The 18,731-nt window shown below is 40.5% G+C and overlaps 1 protein-coding gene across 2 annotated transcripts in view; it reads left to right on the plus strand.

Moving 5' to 3' along the window:
• LOC111863643 overlaps positions 1-18,731 on the plus strand; it is a 132,780-nt gene that overhangs the window by 95,715 nt on the left and 18,334 nt on the right. Inside the window, exons 4-8 of one of the 2 annotated variants that reach the window (XM_023850139.1) lie at positions 6,010-7,847; positions 10,013-10,281; positions 12,460-12,653; positions 13,780-13,972; positions 17,004-17,188. In XM_023850139.1, coding sequence (XP_023705907.1) covers positions 6,010-7,847; positions 10,013-10,281; positions 12,460-12,653; positions 13,780-13,972; positions 17,004-17,188 — 2,679 coding nt within the window. The remainder of the gene's footprint in view (positions 1-6,009; positions 7,848-10,012; positions 10,282-12,459; positions 12,654-13,779; positions 13,973-17,003; positions 17,189-18,731) is intronic. The other variant, XM_023850140.1, reaches the window with a different exon arrangement.

An 18,731-nucleotide genomic window follows, 5' to 3' on the forward strand; every position in this document is an offset into this window, starting at 1 on the left:
ACGAGGAAAATGAGCTACTCGAACGTGGTAGATGTGAAGTATTACTGGAATGTGGTAAATTACGTAAAGTACATAAAGGAAGGCTTCTTTCTACGTACTATTCGCCTAATTTTGTTAGGATTGTTATATCAAGAAGAATGAGAAGTGCGCGACATAAATCACGGATGCGGTAAGTGAGAAGTACGAGAGTTATTCGGGAAGTAATCCTCGTTGAGCTGTTATTAAAACAAGCAGTGAGGGAAAATATTATATACAAAAATGCATACTTAAGCTGCTTCTCAACATAGTCACCGCCGTATCTGAGGCACTTGTATGGGAAAAACTTTTTGTGTACCTATGTCAGAGAAGTCTGCGACCTGTGAGCTCAGCCATTTTTGACACCTTCCATCAGGACCTCATTATTGTTGAAAATCCAACCAGTACTTCGGGTAGGTGAACAGGTTGTGGTCGCTCGGAGCGAGATCAGGGCTGTAAGGAGGGTAGTCAAACAACCTCCAGTTGAAATGCACCAGCAGTGGTCGAATGTAAGCAGCTGTGTGCGGACATGCATTATCATAGAGGAATACTACACCGTATGTCAGCATTCCACGCCTTTTGTTCTGACTGTTCGGCCCTGCGCACTTTTGTGGGAAATTAGGCGAAATTCTGAAATTTTGAAGCGTCGTTTTTACAGTTTTTTTTATCGACACTTTGAACTTCGGTCTTCATCGTGAGCGTTTGTTCGCCCATCTTTGAAAATTCTACACCATTATCTTACAGTTCCTTCACTTATTACATTTTGACTGTAAATCATACATAATTCACGACGGATTTCCGAAATACTCATATTTTTAGCGTGAATAAAGCGGACGACAACTCGCGGGATTAACAAACATTAACAATGAGACCGTAACGTAGATGTGAGGATAAAACAAAAGGAAACTGTGGCTTTAGTCCGCAAGCGAACTATACCCATCGACCGAGCGACCACCGCTTGTCGGTGAAGTTATTGCCAACTTTAGCGGATAGAGGGTGTCGCGTGGTCAGCGCAACGAATCCCCACGGCCGTTAATTTCGCTTTTCAAGACCGGGGCCGCCATTTCCATGAAAGAGCTCCTCAGTTATCCTCACGAGGCTGAGTGGACCCCGCTCCAGACCCACTACTTCTCAGAAAATGTGGTAGCGCCTGGAATCGAACCCGGACCTCTGGATCTGTAGCCAGGAACTCTGACCATTAGACCACTAAAATTATAGTTTATTTATATAGTTATATATTTATGGTTTATTTAGAAACGCTACCAGAAGCTCAGACTATGTAGGATGATGTAATGACTTGGAAAGGTTGTGGAAGGAAACGATATTTGTCTCATATGAGGTAATATCCCAGAATTCTCCTGGGACTGAGGGAAGCTGCGGCTAGCTTCAATCAGGGAACCAGGCATCTCTCGCATATGTCAGAAGCGTTACCGTTTTAGTCGCCTTACGCAGTAAACATGTTTCTTAGTGAAACCGGTTATAAGGATATAAATTGAATTTAAGTGGCTCAGGACTGAACATAGAGGCTGGAATAGATCGGGGAACCTTAATAACTGGCAGCTGCTCAAGGGAAGCTGTGACATGGAATCAGTGATACTGGTGAAAAGTCTCTAAAGCATATGTAGATGTGGGCGTGCGTCAAATTTCATTCATTAATTATGCTTCAAATAATTTGTGATTACTTCTGCCATTAACGAAATTAAAAACAGACAACAAATATTTACTCATGTATAAAAAAAATCGAACTTTCCAAATAACTGACTCCATAGAGCACGGCCGCGCCCATAACTCAAGCGGTTAGTCGCTGGCTTCCCACCGCGGCGGCCCGGGTTCGATCCCGGGTCTGGTTAAGTGGGATTTGTGATGGACAAAGTGGCGCTGGGGCAGGTTTTCTCCGAGTACTTCGGTTTCCCCTGCCAATCTTCATTCCACCAATTGTTCCACAGTCACCCTCATCTATCATATGGGGCTGGTACAATAGGCCAGAAGTTGCCGCAGTACAAGGAACGTAGTCCCACCTCACTAGCAATAAAAAAAAACTCCATAGAGCAGAGTACTTCTTGAGAAGCTGATAGTCATTTACTTCGTCAAGCAATTCCTGCCTTGTACGTTTATTACAATTGCTCTGAGGTGTTTATGGCGGTGACGAGTACGGCCATCCGGAGTGAAACGCCTCGTAGTTCGGAGAGAGCCGCTACAGCCCAGATGACTCCTCGTCGTTACCATATCTTTAAGCAGTTGAATCCAATCCACACCCTAACACCGTCTTCCTTTAACATAAGTTTCAGTGTGAGCCGCCCATCTTTTCTTAGGGGTTTCAGCTTCTCAAGAAAGGCTCAGCTCCATGAAGTTAGTTACAGGTAGGTACGTTTGTGGGGTTTTGAAATTGCAGGATGTGCTAACATTGTATGACGCTCTAAGTATCGTATCATAAAAAGTAAAGTTATCCCTGTTCCAGGCCGTGAAGGCCCATAGGGTTGTGAGACGTTGAGGGTTCAGCATTATCTAGACAATCGGCTCAAAGATGGCGGTAAGGTTGTCAGCCTTACGCGCCGGCCGCGCTTTACTCCCCAGGAAAATTATTTAATTCTTGGTACTCATTTCTGTTAGAGACTGAGTCGACCCCAGGGCCATAGTGCGGCTGGAAGGATTAGGTTAATTGAAAAAAAAATCCAGTGACCTCATCGGGACTTGAACTCGCGACCTTCCGGCTTGTAGCATAGCCCCTCAACCATCTACGCTACCACGGCGTAAAATAATAGGGCGATCGGTTATTTATAATTTGTAAAGTATTTGGAAGGAAGCTATGATGTCAATGGTTTCTTTTTCCTCCCCCCAGTTAACCTAATCCTTCCGGCCGCCCTATGTTCCTGGGGTTCACTCAGTCTCTAACAGAAGTACCAGGAATTAATTAAATAATTTTCCTGGGAAGTAAAGCGCGGCCGGCGCGTAAGGCTGACAATCTTACCATCTTTGAGCCGCTTGTCTGGGTAGTGTGGGACCCTCAACGTCTCACAACCCTATGGGTCTTCAGGGCCTGGTACGGGATAGCTTTACTTTTACTTTTACGGAAAATATCATTCGGGATAGCCGATGTCATGGCCTTTACCGTTACGTGAACAAACTTTGTGCAGGATCTGCACTGAAGCAAATAAGATAAAATTGATTGGTAACGCCGTGTGCAAAATTAATTCCGTACCCACGCTTCNGTTCTGGGGGGGGGGGGGGAGTAATCCTCAGCTATATCGGGTTCGCCACTGACATGTATTGGGGCATACACTTCAGCTGGCATACGTTGCACCCACTTACTAATATCGTGACATACAGCAGAGCTGCTTGAAGTACACCAACATTTACACAACTACATAAAAGGTTCAATCTCCCGACTTAAACATTGTGCTACCAAGGTGTATGGGGGACGTGGAAAGAGGACCACATCCTTGCCTTTCATATATATTTATGTTGACTGGTGACGATGGGGTTAGTACAGTTGTAACAAGTCCCACAATGTATTCGGGAAGTACTCGGTTTGAATCCTGGTTGTTGCGCCGTTTTCCTGGGTACCTTGAGTTCATGCTTCAGCATGTCTTAAAGCGTATGGGGACGTGGATGTACATGAAGGCCGATTAAAAAGGTAGAATAAGAATAAAAGTTATAATAGAGATCTGCGATGGGTAAGAGACATACTTGAGCTAACATCTAGATCATTATGCGGCTGAGAACATTCTTCAGATGTCCTGGATTTAGCACAGTGACATTTTGGATATTCCCAATGGGAAATTGTGTTGATTTATGGTTACTCTAGAGAGAGATATTGGTCACTGAAGAATGGATAAATTGGCGAAGAAACCGGAGAGCTGCGAGGAACTAGCCCAGTTACGCTCAGTCCATAATTTTTATTTAAATTCGCATAGCGGGTGCGTGGAGTCCAACTGGGTCCACTCGGCACGGCGGCCACTGATTGGCCTATTGTAGCCTGTCCCGGGTGATTATGATGATGGAGAATTTGATGGAATGAAGATTGGCAGGGAAAACCGAAGTACTCGGAGAAAACCTGCCCCAGCACCACTTTGTCCACCACAAATCCCACTTGACCAGACCCGGGATCGAACCCGGGCCTCCGCGGTGGGAAGCCAGCGACTAACCGCTTCAGCTATGGCGCGGCCTCAAGTCCGTAGTTAGTTCCACACAGAATAAGATGTCATCTGGCCCTCTTAACAATTTAGATTTGTCAGTGTTCCAACATCTTCTGTTCTTCCAACCTGTGACCGAAAGCAAGCGGCTTCCACGTTATGTAGTGATGATAATCGCGACCTGGGTCCTTACTCCTTTCCGCTTCCTATTGCTTTTAACTGTACCACCCATCGCAGAAGAACATTCAGTGTTGCCAACTGAAGTTCTTTCAGTGTAATCAACACAGTTCTATTCCTCAAGTTCATAGTGTTTCCATTATTTTGTTCACCCCCTGTAGGAAGCTTCGTTATCTTATCCACTACATGTTCATTGATCACACTTTCTGGTTGGTTTCTAAACTTTTTATCAGATGAGGCAGCTGCAGCCAAAGCCATTCAGTACTGAGTCAGTGCAAACTAACATGGGATTAAATTGCTTTCATCTGTTTCATGTGGATTCACTTCTAAATTAGAATAATACAGTAAAGCCTGTCTTAAACGGAATCTCAAGGGTCCAGGACATGCATATATTTGAGACAAAATAAAACACCATACTCACATAATCATTGAACACATGCAAACAATACACTGAACAGAAAATAATTGCAGTACTCACTTTTTATAATTTTACCAGAACTCAAGCAGAGTTTTTTTTTGCACGCAGTTTACTCTCTTGCCTGTCTAACTTTTCATAAATACTTTTAGCTTGAGAAATTACACTAAGCATGTCTGAATCATTCCGTTGTACTGAAAATTCATGCAGTTCCTTTAAACTTTTGACAGCATTAGCGTCCATTGTTTATCTTCTGTAAAAATTGCAACACTTTTACATTCTACACTTCAACACTACATGTTTCGGCCTCAAAACGGCCATCTTTAGGTGGTTTTATATTACAACTATTTTACTAAAACTGTGTTAAAAACTGTTACACTGTTTTAATTTGTGATAAAATCACACGCTGTAGTCTTCTTTTTAAGTAAAACGAGATAAAATCCTTTAGAATTTTGTGTTGCATATTATTTCACCTCACCCAGGGTGTCGTCATTTTCGTAAATGTAAGAAGGTGTTTTTCTCGGCAGCTTGCCCCTCACGTTCGTGGTCTACTTTCAGTTTTTGACTGCCATACGCTCCTGGTTTGTGTGCACTTCCTCCACAGCGTGGAGGCATATTTCATAAATCCTTTCCATTAGTAACACCAACATTGCAGCCTCTCAGATTATGGAGGTTATAACCTTAATATTACCTGAATTCACGAACCAGTCTTCACGAAACTTGGTATGTAAATCAGCTGCGTGCTTCGTAAATCACTTCCGCCAGTAATACTAACACTGGAGCCTCCCAGGTTGTATTGTTTTATTGACTTAATTATGTGTACATGATAAGGTCTTCTTTGTACTTGTATCAGATCTTTCTAGTATAGTGCAAGGAAAGTAGGCGACTGGTTCTTCCCAAAAGTTCTTGTTAATTTCACATTCATTCTTATCTATCAGATCGCAAGTGGATAGAATGTAGATATTCAAGTACACTTGAACTAACTAAATTTTCCAGCAGCAGGCTAGTAGTTGAACTCCAGCAATACGTGTAGTGTCAGATCTCTCTCTTCGCCATTGCCATGCAAACTGGAAAACGCAATTGGAAGGCGAAATAAGCGTAAAGAACATTCGTAGCTGATTTATCTTGTGCTGTGAGGCCATATGTCATTGAGTACTTATATTATGAAAATTTAGATGAAAATATAAACACAATCTAGGTTTTACAGTTTGTCAAAACTTTCATCATTTAGTTATTTCAATTTCTAATTATTGTCCTTATGTGATGCAGATCCTGTGATAAAAGCACGTGTACGTCACTATTTGTCATCACCTCAACACCTAGAGGAGGACTTAACTGAATTTATTTCAAGGGAACATCAAAACCTTTGTAATAACAGTATTGTCTCATCAGCACCTACGCCTTCTAGTAATCGGAAACCTCAGCAAGAACAGCAAGAGCCTTTATTGTCGAGTTCCTCACCTCTGTCAGATACCAGCAGTGGTCACACGGGAGACAACCAATTCCAGTCACCATCATCTCCACAGCAAACAACAAGCAATGGAACTTGCAGTTATGCAGCATGTACAGAGCTTGAAGCACTTCTTCCTACAGGAACACAAGGTGGCGGCAGTTCCATCGATAGTTTCGAAGAAGGTGAAAGACTTCAGTGGGAACCTCTTTTGGGTAGTGATAAATTCTCAAGGCCACGTCCTCCTCGGTTTGAAGCGTTCATGATGACCGGAGACTTGATTCTCAACCTGTCCCGAACTCAACAAAGTTGTGGGTTACTACCCAAGCATCAAAAAAAAGTAGACAGTTTAAGGTATCATCACCACCACCATCATCGCTACAATCATCACCATCATCATAATTCAGTACCAACAAGCCCAAACGAGATGGAGATGGGCCACAGAAATCATCACTATAAATCGGTATCTGCACCACCAGGAGGAACAACTTCAGCGGGGACTTCTCCTGTTGGCATCAACAAACGAGACAATAGTGTATGTAACCAGCCAAGTTGTACCGCGTCTTCCTCAAATCCAGATACCAAAAGTTCATCGTCTGCATCTGCGTTTCCGTATCACCACGCAATCAGTGGCTTTGTGAGAACATCTCGATCAGAAGACCATCTCCAGTTTCAGAAAGATTCTTCCATGAGTGCTGTTGATATAGACATTGATGAGGATGTGACATCTTCCCTTAACACACTGCTGGATACAAGGCAGGATAGTGGTGGAAGCAGCAATCATATAGCCCATCCTTCATCAGGGGTTGCTGATGCAACAGGGACTACTGGTAACAGTGACCGCATAGTCTGGACGTACAATGCTCCTATTGCCTCATCACCTTCTAACTCTGGCTCTGATAACTCATGCTGTGGGGGACTTTCCTCAGTGGCATCCAGGTCAGGGTCTTCCGCTGCTTCCAGATCTGCTTCCTGTACATCCTCAGAGGGTATCAGCCCCCAGAGATCGTTGTCTCCAGCCTCTCCAACATCAGTATCCTCATCAGTAATGTCAAGTAATTCCAGCTCACGGAAGATCCCACTTCTTGTCACTGGAGCAGCACCTGGACCTGCAGTAGACTCCATATCATACCTCCAACAACCTAATGGAGATCTGAGCCAATCAGAAGCAATTTCCAACATCTCAAGTCCAGATTTCCAGGAAGAAGAGACGTTAGATATCCTTAGCACAAGAGATCTGATGGAAGTGAGTGATCCTAGTGACAGTGATTCAACGTTATTAGTTAGTGATCGGACTCCAGCAGTAACTGCAATGAATAATAGTAATGCCCAGCAATTACATCACCTTAATAACAATAAGAACCAGAATTCGTCTGTTTTGTCAGACGGTGCGCATCTGCATAGTAATATGGTTGGGCAAGGTTCTGCTGAACACAGGATTGTTATTCAGGTGAAGGGACCAGATAAGGACGGCAGTGGGCTGAGTGCACCCATTAGTCCTAGAGGGTCTAGGAGAACACATCGAGGGGGGGCTGTGCCTCCACTGGCAAGTAGAGAAGCGGATTTGATGTACAGTGCACTCTCTGCTCAACAACCTTCGAGATCACCCTCAAGTCAGAGCTCAGGGAATGTCGCACCAGAGCTCGTTGGATATCAGGTAATACTGAATACAGTTTACAGTAAGAATGGATTGTCTCCCTGAAACACACATGTCGTAACACTAATTTATTAATTACTTAAGAAGAATTGAACTAGCCCGTGCTATAACGGCACCTGCTTAATGGAGGATTATGAGTAGCACTGCCAGTGGGAACTGGGAGAACAACTATGTGCCTGTGAGAACATATACGCCTTGCAAATTTGTTTTTGAATAAATTTATAAAAGTGATCGATTTTGTTTCAAATTTGTGCAAGTTGGATAATAATTCCAGGTGCCTGGATACAAGATAACTGATAGTTTACACTTACTTGGGAAAGACTGTAACAAAATTACATTCACAAAGAAGTTAAGAACATATTAAATTTCAGAAATTCTTGCTAAATTTTAGTTAAAAATCACTTTTCATCTTTTCCCGAATCCAAAACAAATATTAAAATATAAAAAAATACCATTACCTTCTGTTTTGTATGGATGTGAAAGCTTGGTCTCTCACCATAAAGGAAGAACATAAATTGAGAATGTTTGAAACAGGGTTCTGATGCGTATTTCTGCTTCAGATGGAGGAAGTAACTAGAGGCTAGAGGAAAGGGAGGAGCTACATTATTTATACTCATCACCAAATGTAATAACATGATGGAGAGAGCCTGTAGTATGCATGAAAGAGATGAACAATGCACACAGAATTTTAGTAGAAAACGTGAAGGGTGATAGTGTAAAAATAGGTCTTAAGAAATAGGGCGCTGTAACATGGACTGTATCTGGCTCAGATTAGGATCAGTGGGTGGGATGTGTATTCACTGTAAGTAAAAGTAAAGCTAGCCCTGTACCAGGCCGTGAAGGCCCATAGGGTTGTGAGACGTTGAGGGTCCCACATTATCTAGACAATCAGCTCAAAGATGGCGGTAAGGTTGCCAGCCTTACCCGCCGGCCGCGCTTTACTCCCCAGGAAAATTATTTAATTAATTCCTGGTACTCATTTCTGTTAGAGGCTGTGTGAACCCCAGGGCCTAGTGCGGCTGGAAGGATTAGGTCAACTGAAAAAAAAAAATCCAATTACCTCATCAGGACTCTGTCAGTGAAATTAGTTACTCATATTTCCAGTGATTATCGAAGGATTATGAGAGTTTTACACCAAATTTTGATATCGAGAAGTCCTTGTGTTAATATCTTTGTCTTATTTAGGTTGGGGACAGACATATATCATGGGTCTTGTGTATATTATAGGGCAGTTGGATGTACAAATATACTTGTATGGTTTATCTACTTATCTCTGAAATGTTTGTATTCTTCAAATGATAAAACACTTACTGATCACTATTAAAGTATTGAGTTGCGCACAGTATACATTAGTTTCCTTCTGAGTAAGTGATCAGTGAATTAGTACTCTGTTGCAGTCTCTGATGATGTACCTCCTGCATTCTGCATCACAGGGCTTACAGCAGCAGGCTTCATTTGGGAAATGGTAGCCCTTTGATTCGCATATGTTGTGGCTTAACTAAATTTCTGTGATCATAGTTTGACTTCATCCAGTCTCTGTTAATGTTAGCTTCTGTGGAGTGGAACTCGCACCATATTTTCTTCCTCTTTTTTGCCTTGTTATTATTTGTTTGCTGCGTTGATGTATGGCAGAAGCAGCTTCCATCTTAAATCTTCTATCAGAAGACTTTCTCTTGCTAGGAAGTAGACTAGACATGAGGGCGTGTGGCTTGAAACTCTCAGGGCCTTCTTTAGGTACATTGAATTTATGATTTTGATGTTCTTAGGCTTTTTTTTCCAAGACCTTCCCATAGGATTTCCAGGCAACACATTAAAATTTGGACTGTTTTTGTATCCATTGGGCAGAAGAAAACAGGCTGTAAATAAACATAGAACAAACTAAAATTATGGTCTTAAGGAAAGAAAGGAAGTCGCTATTATGTTACAGATTAAATTAGGCTATCATGTTCTTCATGTGATAGGGGTGTTAATAGCAGGACATGTTTCACAGCACAATCCATTTGATTTCCATATGAAATTGTGTCTGCTTGACATCCTTTAATGCATTTTATTATACTGTTGCCAGTAATACAAGTGTATAAATGTTCACTTAAAGGTATGTTAAGAAAATATTTGACTGTAGTTAGTTACCTTGTGAGAACCAAGAGTAACACTCTGGAATGCAGTTGCCTTATAAACACCAGGAGCTGCGTGAATCAGAGGATGAATTGCCAACATTGAGTGAGGATGCAGTACTGCATGCAGCCATGTCAGGAGGAGGAAAGGCTACATCCCCTCCCTTATCATCAGAAGATGAAAGTGACATCGAGAGTCTGCACAGTTTCCACTACAGCCCGAAGGCAGTGGACATTCCTTCAGCAATTCGCCTTGCCAAGAGACTTTTTTTGCTTGATGGCTTCAAAAAGTCTGATGTTTCTAGACATCTCAGCAAAAAGTGAGTTTTCAGGATATCTTTAAAACGTTTTTCATGAAAGGGATGAGTTCCTTGAAAGCATGTCATGTAATTAAGATGAAGAAAGATACATTGCTCCATGGCATGTACATGTAAACATGGTAGTAAATAAGGAGTATGGTCTTATGGCTTCTAATGATGTGTAGTTCAGAAAACCTGATGTTTTTGAGGGATATACTGCCCCATCTCCAGGGTTGAGGAGTAAGAAAAGCAACCATTGCTTGCTACCTACTTCCTTCTGGTTTCTTGCATGATGTTACAACCCAGAAGACTGCACTCTTCTTAGTCACTTCTGTGAGAACATCACATATAACATGGTAACGAACTTTTGGATTCTGTAAAAGGTGGGAGATTCCTTGACTTACTGAGCAACTGTCAGCTTCTCAATTACTTCGCTGCATGCAGTTAGTTTAAACGTATAGTTTTCCTTTCTTGTTCATCACACAATGAAGGCATAGACCTTGGTACTGTAAGGTAAGGGAGTGGTCACTTATGTAAGTTACATATGCATGCTTCAGCTTATTTACCTCCAGAAAAAGTCCCCCATTACCAGTGAGTCATGAGACTGGTGATTAGGTTCTAGATCTGATCAAGGAGTGGTGGTGTGGAGAAAAATTCCTGCATGTACTGGAAACTGAACCTTAGTTCCTGAATCTGTAATTAGTAACCTAGCAACCAAGTTATCACACACATGAAAACTTTGCTACTCCAAACATGAGAATTTCTGAGAGTAGTAGGAGAGTATGAAGCAGAGAGTGGACTACAGACGTGTGGGTGATGATATTGATTTTTAGGCTAATTTACCACACAATCTGGTGATAGGAAACGTGCATGTAAGACATATATAAGCAAACAGTGGTCACAATGGGTAATACATCTTACAGTTAAAAACTAAAAATATTCAATTGTCCCAGCAGTACATGCTGTTGAATTTTTAATTTCATTTGAATCGTTTGTTTTAATATAATTGTTCAGGGATGAAACATCCCTGAACAGTCATTAACATAAGGCATCTGTTTTTCTTAGAAAATGCTCCCATGGAATCCAAATGTGCCTCTTAGGTTGAAGCTGTTTCTAAATATAAGTAATACAGGTTTTCCCTCCTAAAATATTACCCTCTAGTATCAAGGCACATTTTACATGTTTAGTTGTGTCTTATAGTTGGGAAAAATAAGAAAACTGGGCGTTTCAGTCCAAAATTTTGGATGCAGTCACGTATGAGGACAGACATAATTAATCCTGATATTTCTTGTATGGTTGATTGTGTTAGTTTTGACACCACAAAAATTATCTTACATTTTTTACTTTTAACAGACCTTATATTCTATACTGTTAGATGATTAACCCTAGTTACCCTAGATTAACCCTAGTGTAAGTACAGTAGAACTTGGTTATAATGTCATCAAAGGGACCTAAAAATAGTGTCGTTATAAACGAATGTCATAACCGAAATGGGCACTTCAACAGTAGCCTTATGTTAGTCACGTAAAAATCTACCAAAAACCGAGTTAAAATGTTGCATTTTTTAGTGAAATACATAGTTAAGTACAGACTAACGTAACATTAACGTGGAATTGCCCAAATGTGTAATATCAAAGACATATTACAGCGCTTTTCACTGACAATACACACAATATTTCACGAATCACTTTAACTTTCTCTTCAATGCTTAAAACTTTCCTTTTCATTGCCATGTTTTCGCTACTGCACTTCTCTGGGTTTAGGCAGGAACACTATAGGGTAAGTAGACAATGTGAGGTCCTGTTAGACGAGATTCTAGGAAAGGAATGCAGTTAACAACCTGCCGCGTCCTCTTGCACTATTCACGCAGTCCCACCCCACACCCTTGTTTTCGCATAAAACCCACGCTCCTCTTGCAGCCCGCGGTCGTATTCTTCCAGGACAGTCACGTCAGCAAGTAGAGAAAGTGAGGGTGGGCAGACACATCGAACTTTCCCACGATATCAGAGAAATTCAGGAATGAAAATGACGTTACATACGAGGTTGATGCATTTGTGCATGTCGTACTGAGCAAGGTATAAAAACAGTTGCTTTATGAGGAATTAGTTCGTACCATTGAATATTTGACGCAATAGACAAGGTGTCGCAGAAACCGATGTTGCTATAACCAAGTTTTACTGTAATTGCTTTGTTTTTCAGCAATGACTTCAGTCGTGTGGTGGCAGAAGAATACCTCAAGTACTTCAGTTTCGAAGGTGACACCCTTGATGTTGCGCTGCGTAAATTCCTCAAACAGTTCAGCCTCACAGGAGAGACTCAGGAGAGAGAGCGAGTTCTGGTTCACTTCTCAAAACATTACCTAGATTGTAATCCAGGCACTTTCAATTCACAAGGTACTATCTTGAACCATGATTCGTAGGGTATGGTAATTCTTCATGCAAATCATGGTGTGGAAGCATAATGTGCGGTGAAGACAGTCAATCTATTTTGGTTACAGAACTAGTAAATTAAGTATTGTGACCATGTAGTTTGGTAGAGAGATGCCAGCTATTCAGTGGAAAATGCAGGATACCCTGAAATCGATGCAACCCTTTACTCCAGAATACTAATACCTCATCTACCAAACTACATGGTGTCATCCCAGAAGACAACAATCATCATAGCCACCACTGTGAGAACCTGAAATTTCTTGAAGTATTAATACTTTTGACTTAGCTCAGTATGTTAATGTATCAAAAATCTCGAATTTCATAAGTTAAACTTGGCTTTCATTGAATACAGAGAAAAGTGAGTATACGAGTATACCGTCTTCCAAAAGAGTGAACTGTAACATCAGTTTCATCGAAATATGGAAGTACTTTTTTGGTAGGATTCCTTTTCCTGATATATTTTCTGTATGAAATTACAATGCATGTTACCATCTGAGAATATCTTGTTTATTGCTTATGATGAGCACATGTAATGGGGTCCACTCAGCCTCATGAGGATAATTGAGATATTTCAATATCTGGGACATAAATCTCAAGTAAAATTGTTACTGTTATTGTTATAATATGGTGATGTCAGTTGTATCTATTGCTTTGGCATTGGTTATGTTGTTTTGCAACATTCTGTGCGATGCTTTCCATTGGTGTGTGTAAATATAACACATCATCTGTAAATATTTAGGTACCTTACATTAAATTTCGCTAATAAGACACAATTTCTATATATTTAAAAAAAATAAAACCTGATATTACTATGTCATGTTGGTATGTATATTTCTGTTTTGGTGTCTGTTGTTTTTCACTCTTCTTATATGTTGTTTCCAACATGTTTGTGAATTCTGTGTACATTGACAGTTGTCCAGAGGCTAACTAAAGTAGAATCCCACCTCCGCACTTGCTGCTTCTTGGCCAGTAACAGCCAGAACATCTTACTTTCAAGTTTCATGAAATAGTTTTGCATGATGTGTAATATGCGATTTGTGGGCCTCACACACACTGTAAGTCTGCCATACTGATTAATGATTCCCCACAGATGCTGTCCACACGCTCACATGTGCCATCATGCTTCTGAACACTGATCTGCATGGGCAAAATATTGGACGCAAGATGACATGCTCAGAATTCATAGAAAATCTGGCAGAGTTGAATGATGGTGACAATTTTCCCCGTGAGGTGCTGAAACAACTTTACCAGGCTATCAAGGTCTATCCTCTGGAATGGGCACTGTAAGTTGGTCTTATTGATGTCATATCACGGATGTTTTGTGCCCCAAGGAACATTCAGTTGCAGTGTCAACAGCGATATTGTAATTTTCAGCTTAGCTTTCTTATTTCATAAGGAAAAAATGGCTTATGCTGTCATATCCTTATATGCATTAACTTACTGTTTCTCAAATGGTGTTCTGCAGAACCCCAGGGTTCTGCAATGTGAAAATTCTCACCACGAGAAAATTTTATTAAAATATATCACAAAAAATACATGTTATTACAAACTTCCCTTAAAATAATTTTCATTTAGGAACTTTCATAGATTAGAAATGTCACTCTCAAAGAAGGAATTATTAAACTAATGTGTGTGTTTGCCTCTTTATCAAGATGTGCAAATCAGCAAAACTAGTGTGAAACTGGATTATGAAAGAAAAACAAAATACAGAAATAGTCTACATATGGGACCAGATTTGAGAATTCAGCTTTCCAATATCAGGCCAAACATAGGAAAAATATGTGAATAAAAAACAATTAACCACTGTTCACATTAAAAATTGCAAATATGTGTGTATATTATGTAAGTTTTGAGGTTTTCACGGCGATGACTATGAAGAAAATCGTCTTCTTGGTTTAGGCGCCGTGTGTTCTTCGTTTTGGCCGACGTTTCGGAGGACCGTATCGCCTCCATCTTCAGTGCAAGTGAATGGCTTGGAATGCAGAGAGCAGTAGCTACAGCTACATTCCAAACCATTCACTTGCACTGAAGATGGAGGCGATACGGTCCTCCGAAACGTCGGCCAAAATGAAGAACACACGGCGCCTAAACCCAGAAGACGACTTTCTTCATGTGTGTATATTAGTTTTAACCTTCATTCTTAATTTTTGTTCTTAAATGTGTGCATTTAAATAATATGCTGATCTCATAATCTTGCATAATGTGTATATGTTTTTACTTTTATTTATTTGTAGTCAAGTTCTTAAGGTTCATATGTAAGAATTTTAATGGGCTCTGTAAATATTTCTCAATTTCGAAAGGGATTTGCGGCCAAATTCAACTGGGGAAAGCTGTGTTAACCCTTCACATGCCATATACTGACTGAATTTGCATAGTATATTTGTGTTACATATACCATAGCCAAGGAGATTGACTAGATAGTCAATTAGTACAGCATTTCTGTAAACAGATGACATCACATTTGGCATACTGATGTGTAGAGGAAGGAATTGGCTTTCACATTAAATATTTCTGTTGTTATTAGTAATTTGAGGAAAGTACTGTGGAATATTGTGTGCAGCTGCATTTACTGCCAAGCAACTTTACCTGTCTAGCAGGGTTTGACAGTTAAATGGCTCGTCACCCTATAATATTGAAATTTTGAACCACTGTATTGATTTTTGTGAAACTTGGTGTGTAGATCATGACATTGAGAGTTGTCACGTGTTGTACTCTTTCAAGTCGCTCTCATTACTAATACAAACATGATAATTGTGCAAATTACTAACATGCTGTTAGAACCAATGTCTCTTAATATAGGATTTTGAAATCTTAAATATGATGCAAATCTTAACGCCATTTTCTGTAGCATGAAAAAACATGATGGCATCATGAAACGAGATTTAGCTGTTTGACAGTAATAGCTAAACAGGCCTTTGTGATACATGTGAAATTTTATATCAGTATTGATCAAAAACATACCTGCAAATTTTGTATGAAATAATAAATCTTTGAGGTTGTGTGTAATAACTTTGATCTGGTGAGAGCCTGTGTTATGAAAGTGATGCTCAGAATTACAGTAAACCCTTGTCCAGTGCATATTCATCCAATGTGAATTTGTTTATACATGCAAAAACAAATGTGAACAACTATTTGCTAAGTGCAGGTAGTTTGAATATATGCAGGATTCCAATATGGACTCTAATATTTTGACCTAATCTCTCCAAATCTCCTGCATATTTCTCCTTCACACTACCCACACGGTCTTAATGTCACTTCTGCTCTGGCATGTTAACTTCAGTGAAGTTTTGTTTTATAGATTGTATAAATTTTCTTGAGCTTACCTATGTATATTGGTGTTAATGGGAGGCTTCAAACTGCCAATTCCTGAAAGCCAGAATAGTGGAACGAGAGTAAACATTCATCTAGGCAGTGACTCTGTAAACACGTTCCCACTGCAATGAATATGCAAGCAACAATGGAGGGAATGTGAGGAAACAATGTTTCCTGTTGGGTCAGCCCTGAGGCTATATAACAAGCATGCTAGGCCAACTGAGAGTTGAATGCTGTGTGCTGTTGAGCTCTGCAAGCTTTGACTGAGAAGAGATGGAAGCGAGTTAGCTGAGAATCATCAGTGCAGTTGTGCAGGAAAGACTTCATGTGTGCTGTAGTATAGTGACATTTGGAGTGTGTAGTTACAGTGAGACTGTTAAAATCCATTGTCAGGATATGACTAGTGAAGACAGAAAATCATAGTGTGTGTGTGTGTGTTTGTGTAACAGTGAGCTGTAAAGTGTACCGATCAGGGATAGCGTTGTAATTACATGTAGTAAGGAGTTCAGTGTATAAGTGCAGTAAATCCAGTCATCCAATCCAAACCCCATCTGTAATCATGCCACCCAAATACATTAAAATATATCCCCATTTCACCTTTGAGATAATAAATTGTCCACTATGAATTTATCTAATACACTGTTCTCTAAGAACATAATGCCTGCAGCAGGCAAGAGTTTATTGTAGATGGGTAATATGAATAATTATTAATTTATAATGCCTCCTAGCCTTCCACTAAGGATGTTGAAGGAAATAAGTTCTTGCTAGAACTTGGTATATTTTTCCAGGAGATTAAGAAGGCGTGTAGCACAGTCATGTTTATTTGTACGTTCACACGCCAGACACAATGGAGGAAGTCTATCAACAAAAATGGGTTTCAAAATATAATGCAACTAGTACAAGGGAAAGAATGCTGATGAAGCTGAAGTTGAACTGCATTTATATACTTATTTCTATGTTTTATTATCTGTAACAGATGGTCATATTTAATATTTTTAATAGGGATGATGAAGGTGATGAATGTGGTTCAGTTCTGCAACAGCAAACAAAACAGGCTGCAGTGGACGAACAAAACTTTGCTGCCAGCAGTAATCCATTCCTTGATATTCCCAATGCTACCACCGCTGTCGAGTACAAGAAGGGCTACGTAATGCGGAAATGTTGTGTGGACTCCAATGGCAAGAAAAGTAAGTTATCCTGTGCCCCACATGTCTTTTGTGATTGTGAGGCACAGTGTTACTTAAGTTTTCATCACCTGCGACACCACTTTATTGAACCAGGCAAGTACCAACATGTTCCTTTAAGTAACGTCCTGCACTTTGTTCGAAGTGTAGGATTGTTGCAGGATGGAAACAAAAGGGAATGAGGCACAGTAGGTCACTAATGGTCATGGTATAAGGACTGATAAAGGCTCATTGCTTATTCACTCATTCATGCAAGTCATCCTCTTATTAATGTGACACATGGTTCAGGTGTGTAGTAAGAAAACTAACCTTTGTTACATGTGCATCACGCAACTGTACCAGAACATTCACTAGTTCTGTAGTCCTAGCATAACACTTTCAAGTACAAATTGCACTACCACTAAGTTGAAATCGACAGACAGCCCCATAGTAGCACTGACTCACTCACTCACGGAACTGAGCCCTTCTTGAAAAGCTGCCAATTTTGCAGCTACTCAAGAGCTTCACAGCATTTTATGGAACCTGAAGATTCATTACTGTGTTCGCAAGCGCCCTCCACTGGTCCCTATCCTGAATCAGATCAATCCAATCCATACCATTCCATCCTATCTCTCTAAGATCCGTTATAATATTGTCCACCCACCTACGTCTTGGTCTTTCCAGTGGTGTCTTTCCATCTGGCTTTCCCACCAATATTCATATAGCAATCTGAAGTGTTGTGTCTTGCCTACAAGCACCTATCAGTTGCCCCCAAGGGAGAAGTGTACCATGGAAAGGAACTACAAACATCACTGAAAGTAGCAGGAATGTTTTCTCTTGGATGTTATACACACGCATGCATGCACACTAAGAGCAAAGTTTTCTCTACAGTACTGCATCATTAGATTCCAAGTAAATGGCAGAGACATGCTGATAAGGAAGTTTGATATAGATGCTGTGTAGATCAGTCATGGTTACTAATGGCAGCAGCATATGGCAAGCCTGTCGGTAAGAGATACCGAGGTCGTCTTCAACCAATTAAAGATGTTTCTCTCACTTTGTGGTTAGCTTATGGCTTGTTTCTAATTGCTACTAAATCATCACGTTGAAGGATGTCGGGCACCACAGAAAGAAAGAAATAATAACCCTTTGCTCCTTACCAGCCTTCTGTCATTCAAGATGAGTCATCAAAGAGATTCCAAGGGCTCCAAGAACATGGATGCCAGACTTGGAGATTGCCTGGTGTTAGGTACACGGCACGGCTTCAGACCCTCATGTGCTGTACATCTTGTCAGTGGCTCCAATCCAAAGAAGCACCTGACTTTTCCAGATTACGTTTATCACCATGAGTGTAATCCTTTATGTAAGCATTGGCCTTTATTCTAAATCAGCCAATGCAGTTCCAGTCACAATTATCCTGACATTTCGTTATAACCACATTGACTTGGAGTGTGAAAATTAATACAGCGGTGTTCCTGCCATATTTAAATAAACATACACTAACAGTGAAATGCATATACACTTCACCTCCCCCCCCCCCACCCCTCCTCTTCTCCTCATTTGTCTC

This window comes from Cryptotermes secundus, unplaced genomic scaffold (assembly GCF_002891405.2).
Source record: "Cryptotermes secundus unplaced genomic scaffold, Csec_1.0 scaffold234, whole genome shotgun sequence".
NCBI classification, from domain to species: domain Eukaryota; kingdom Metazoa; phylum Arthropoda; class Insecta; order Blattodea; family Kalotermitidae; genus Cryptotermes; species Cryptotermes secundus.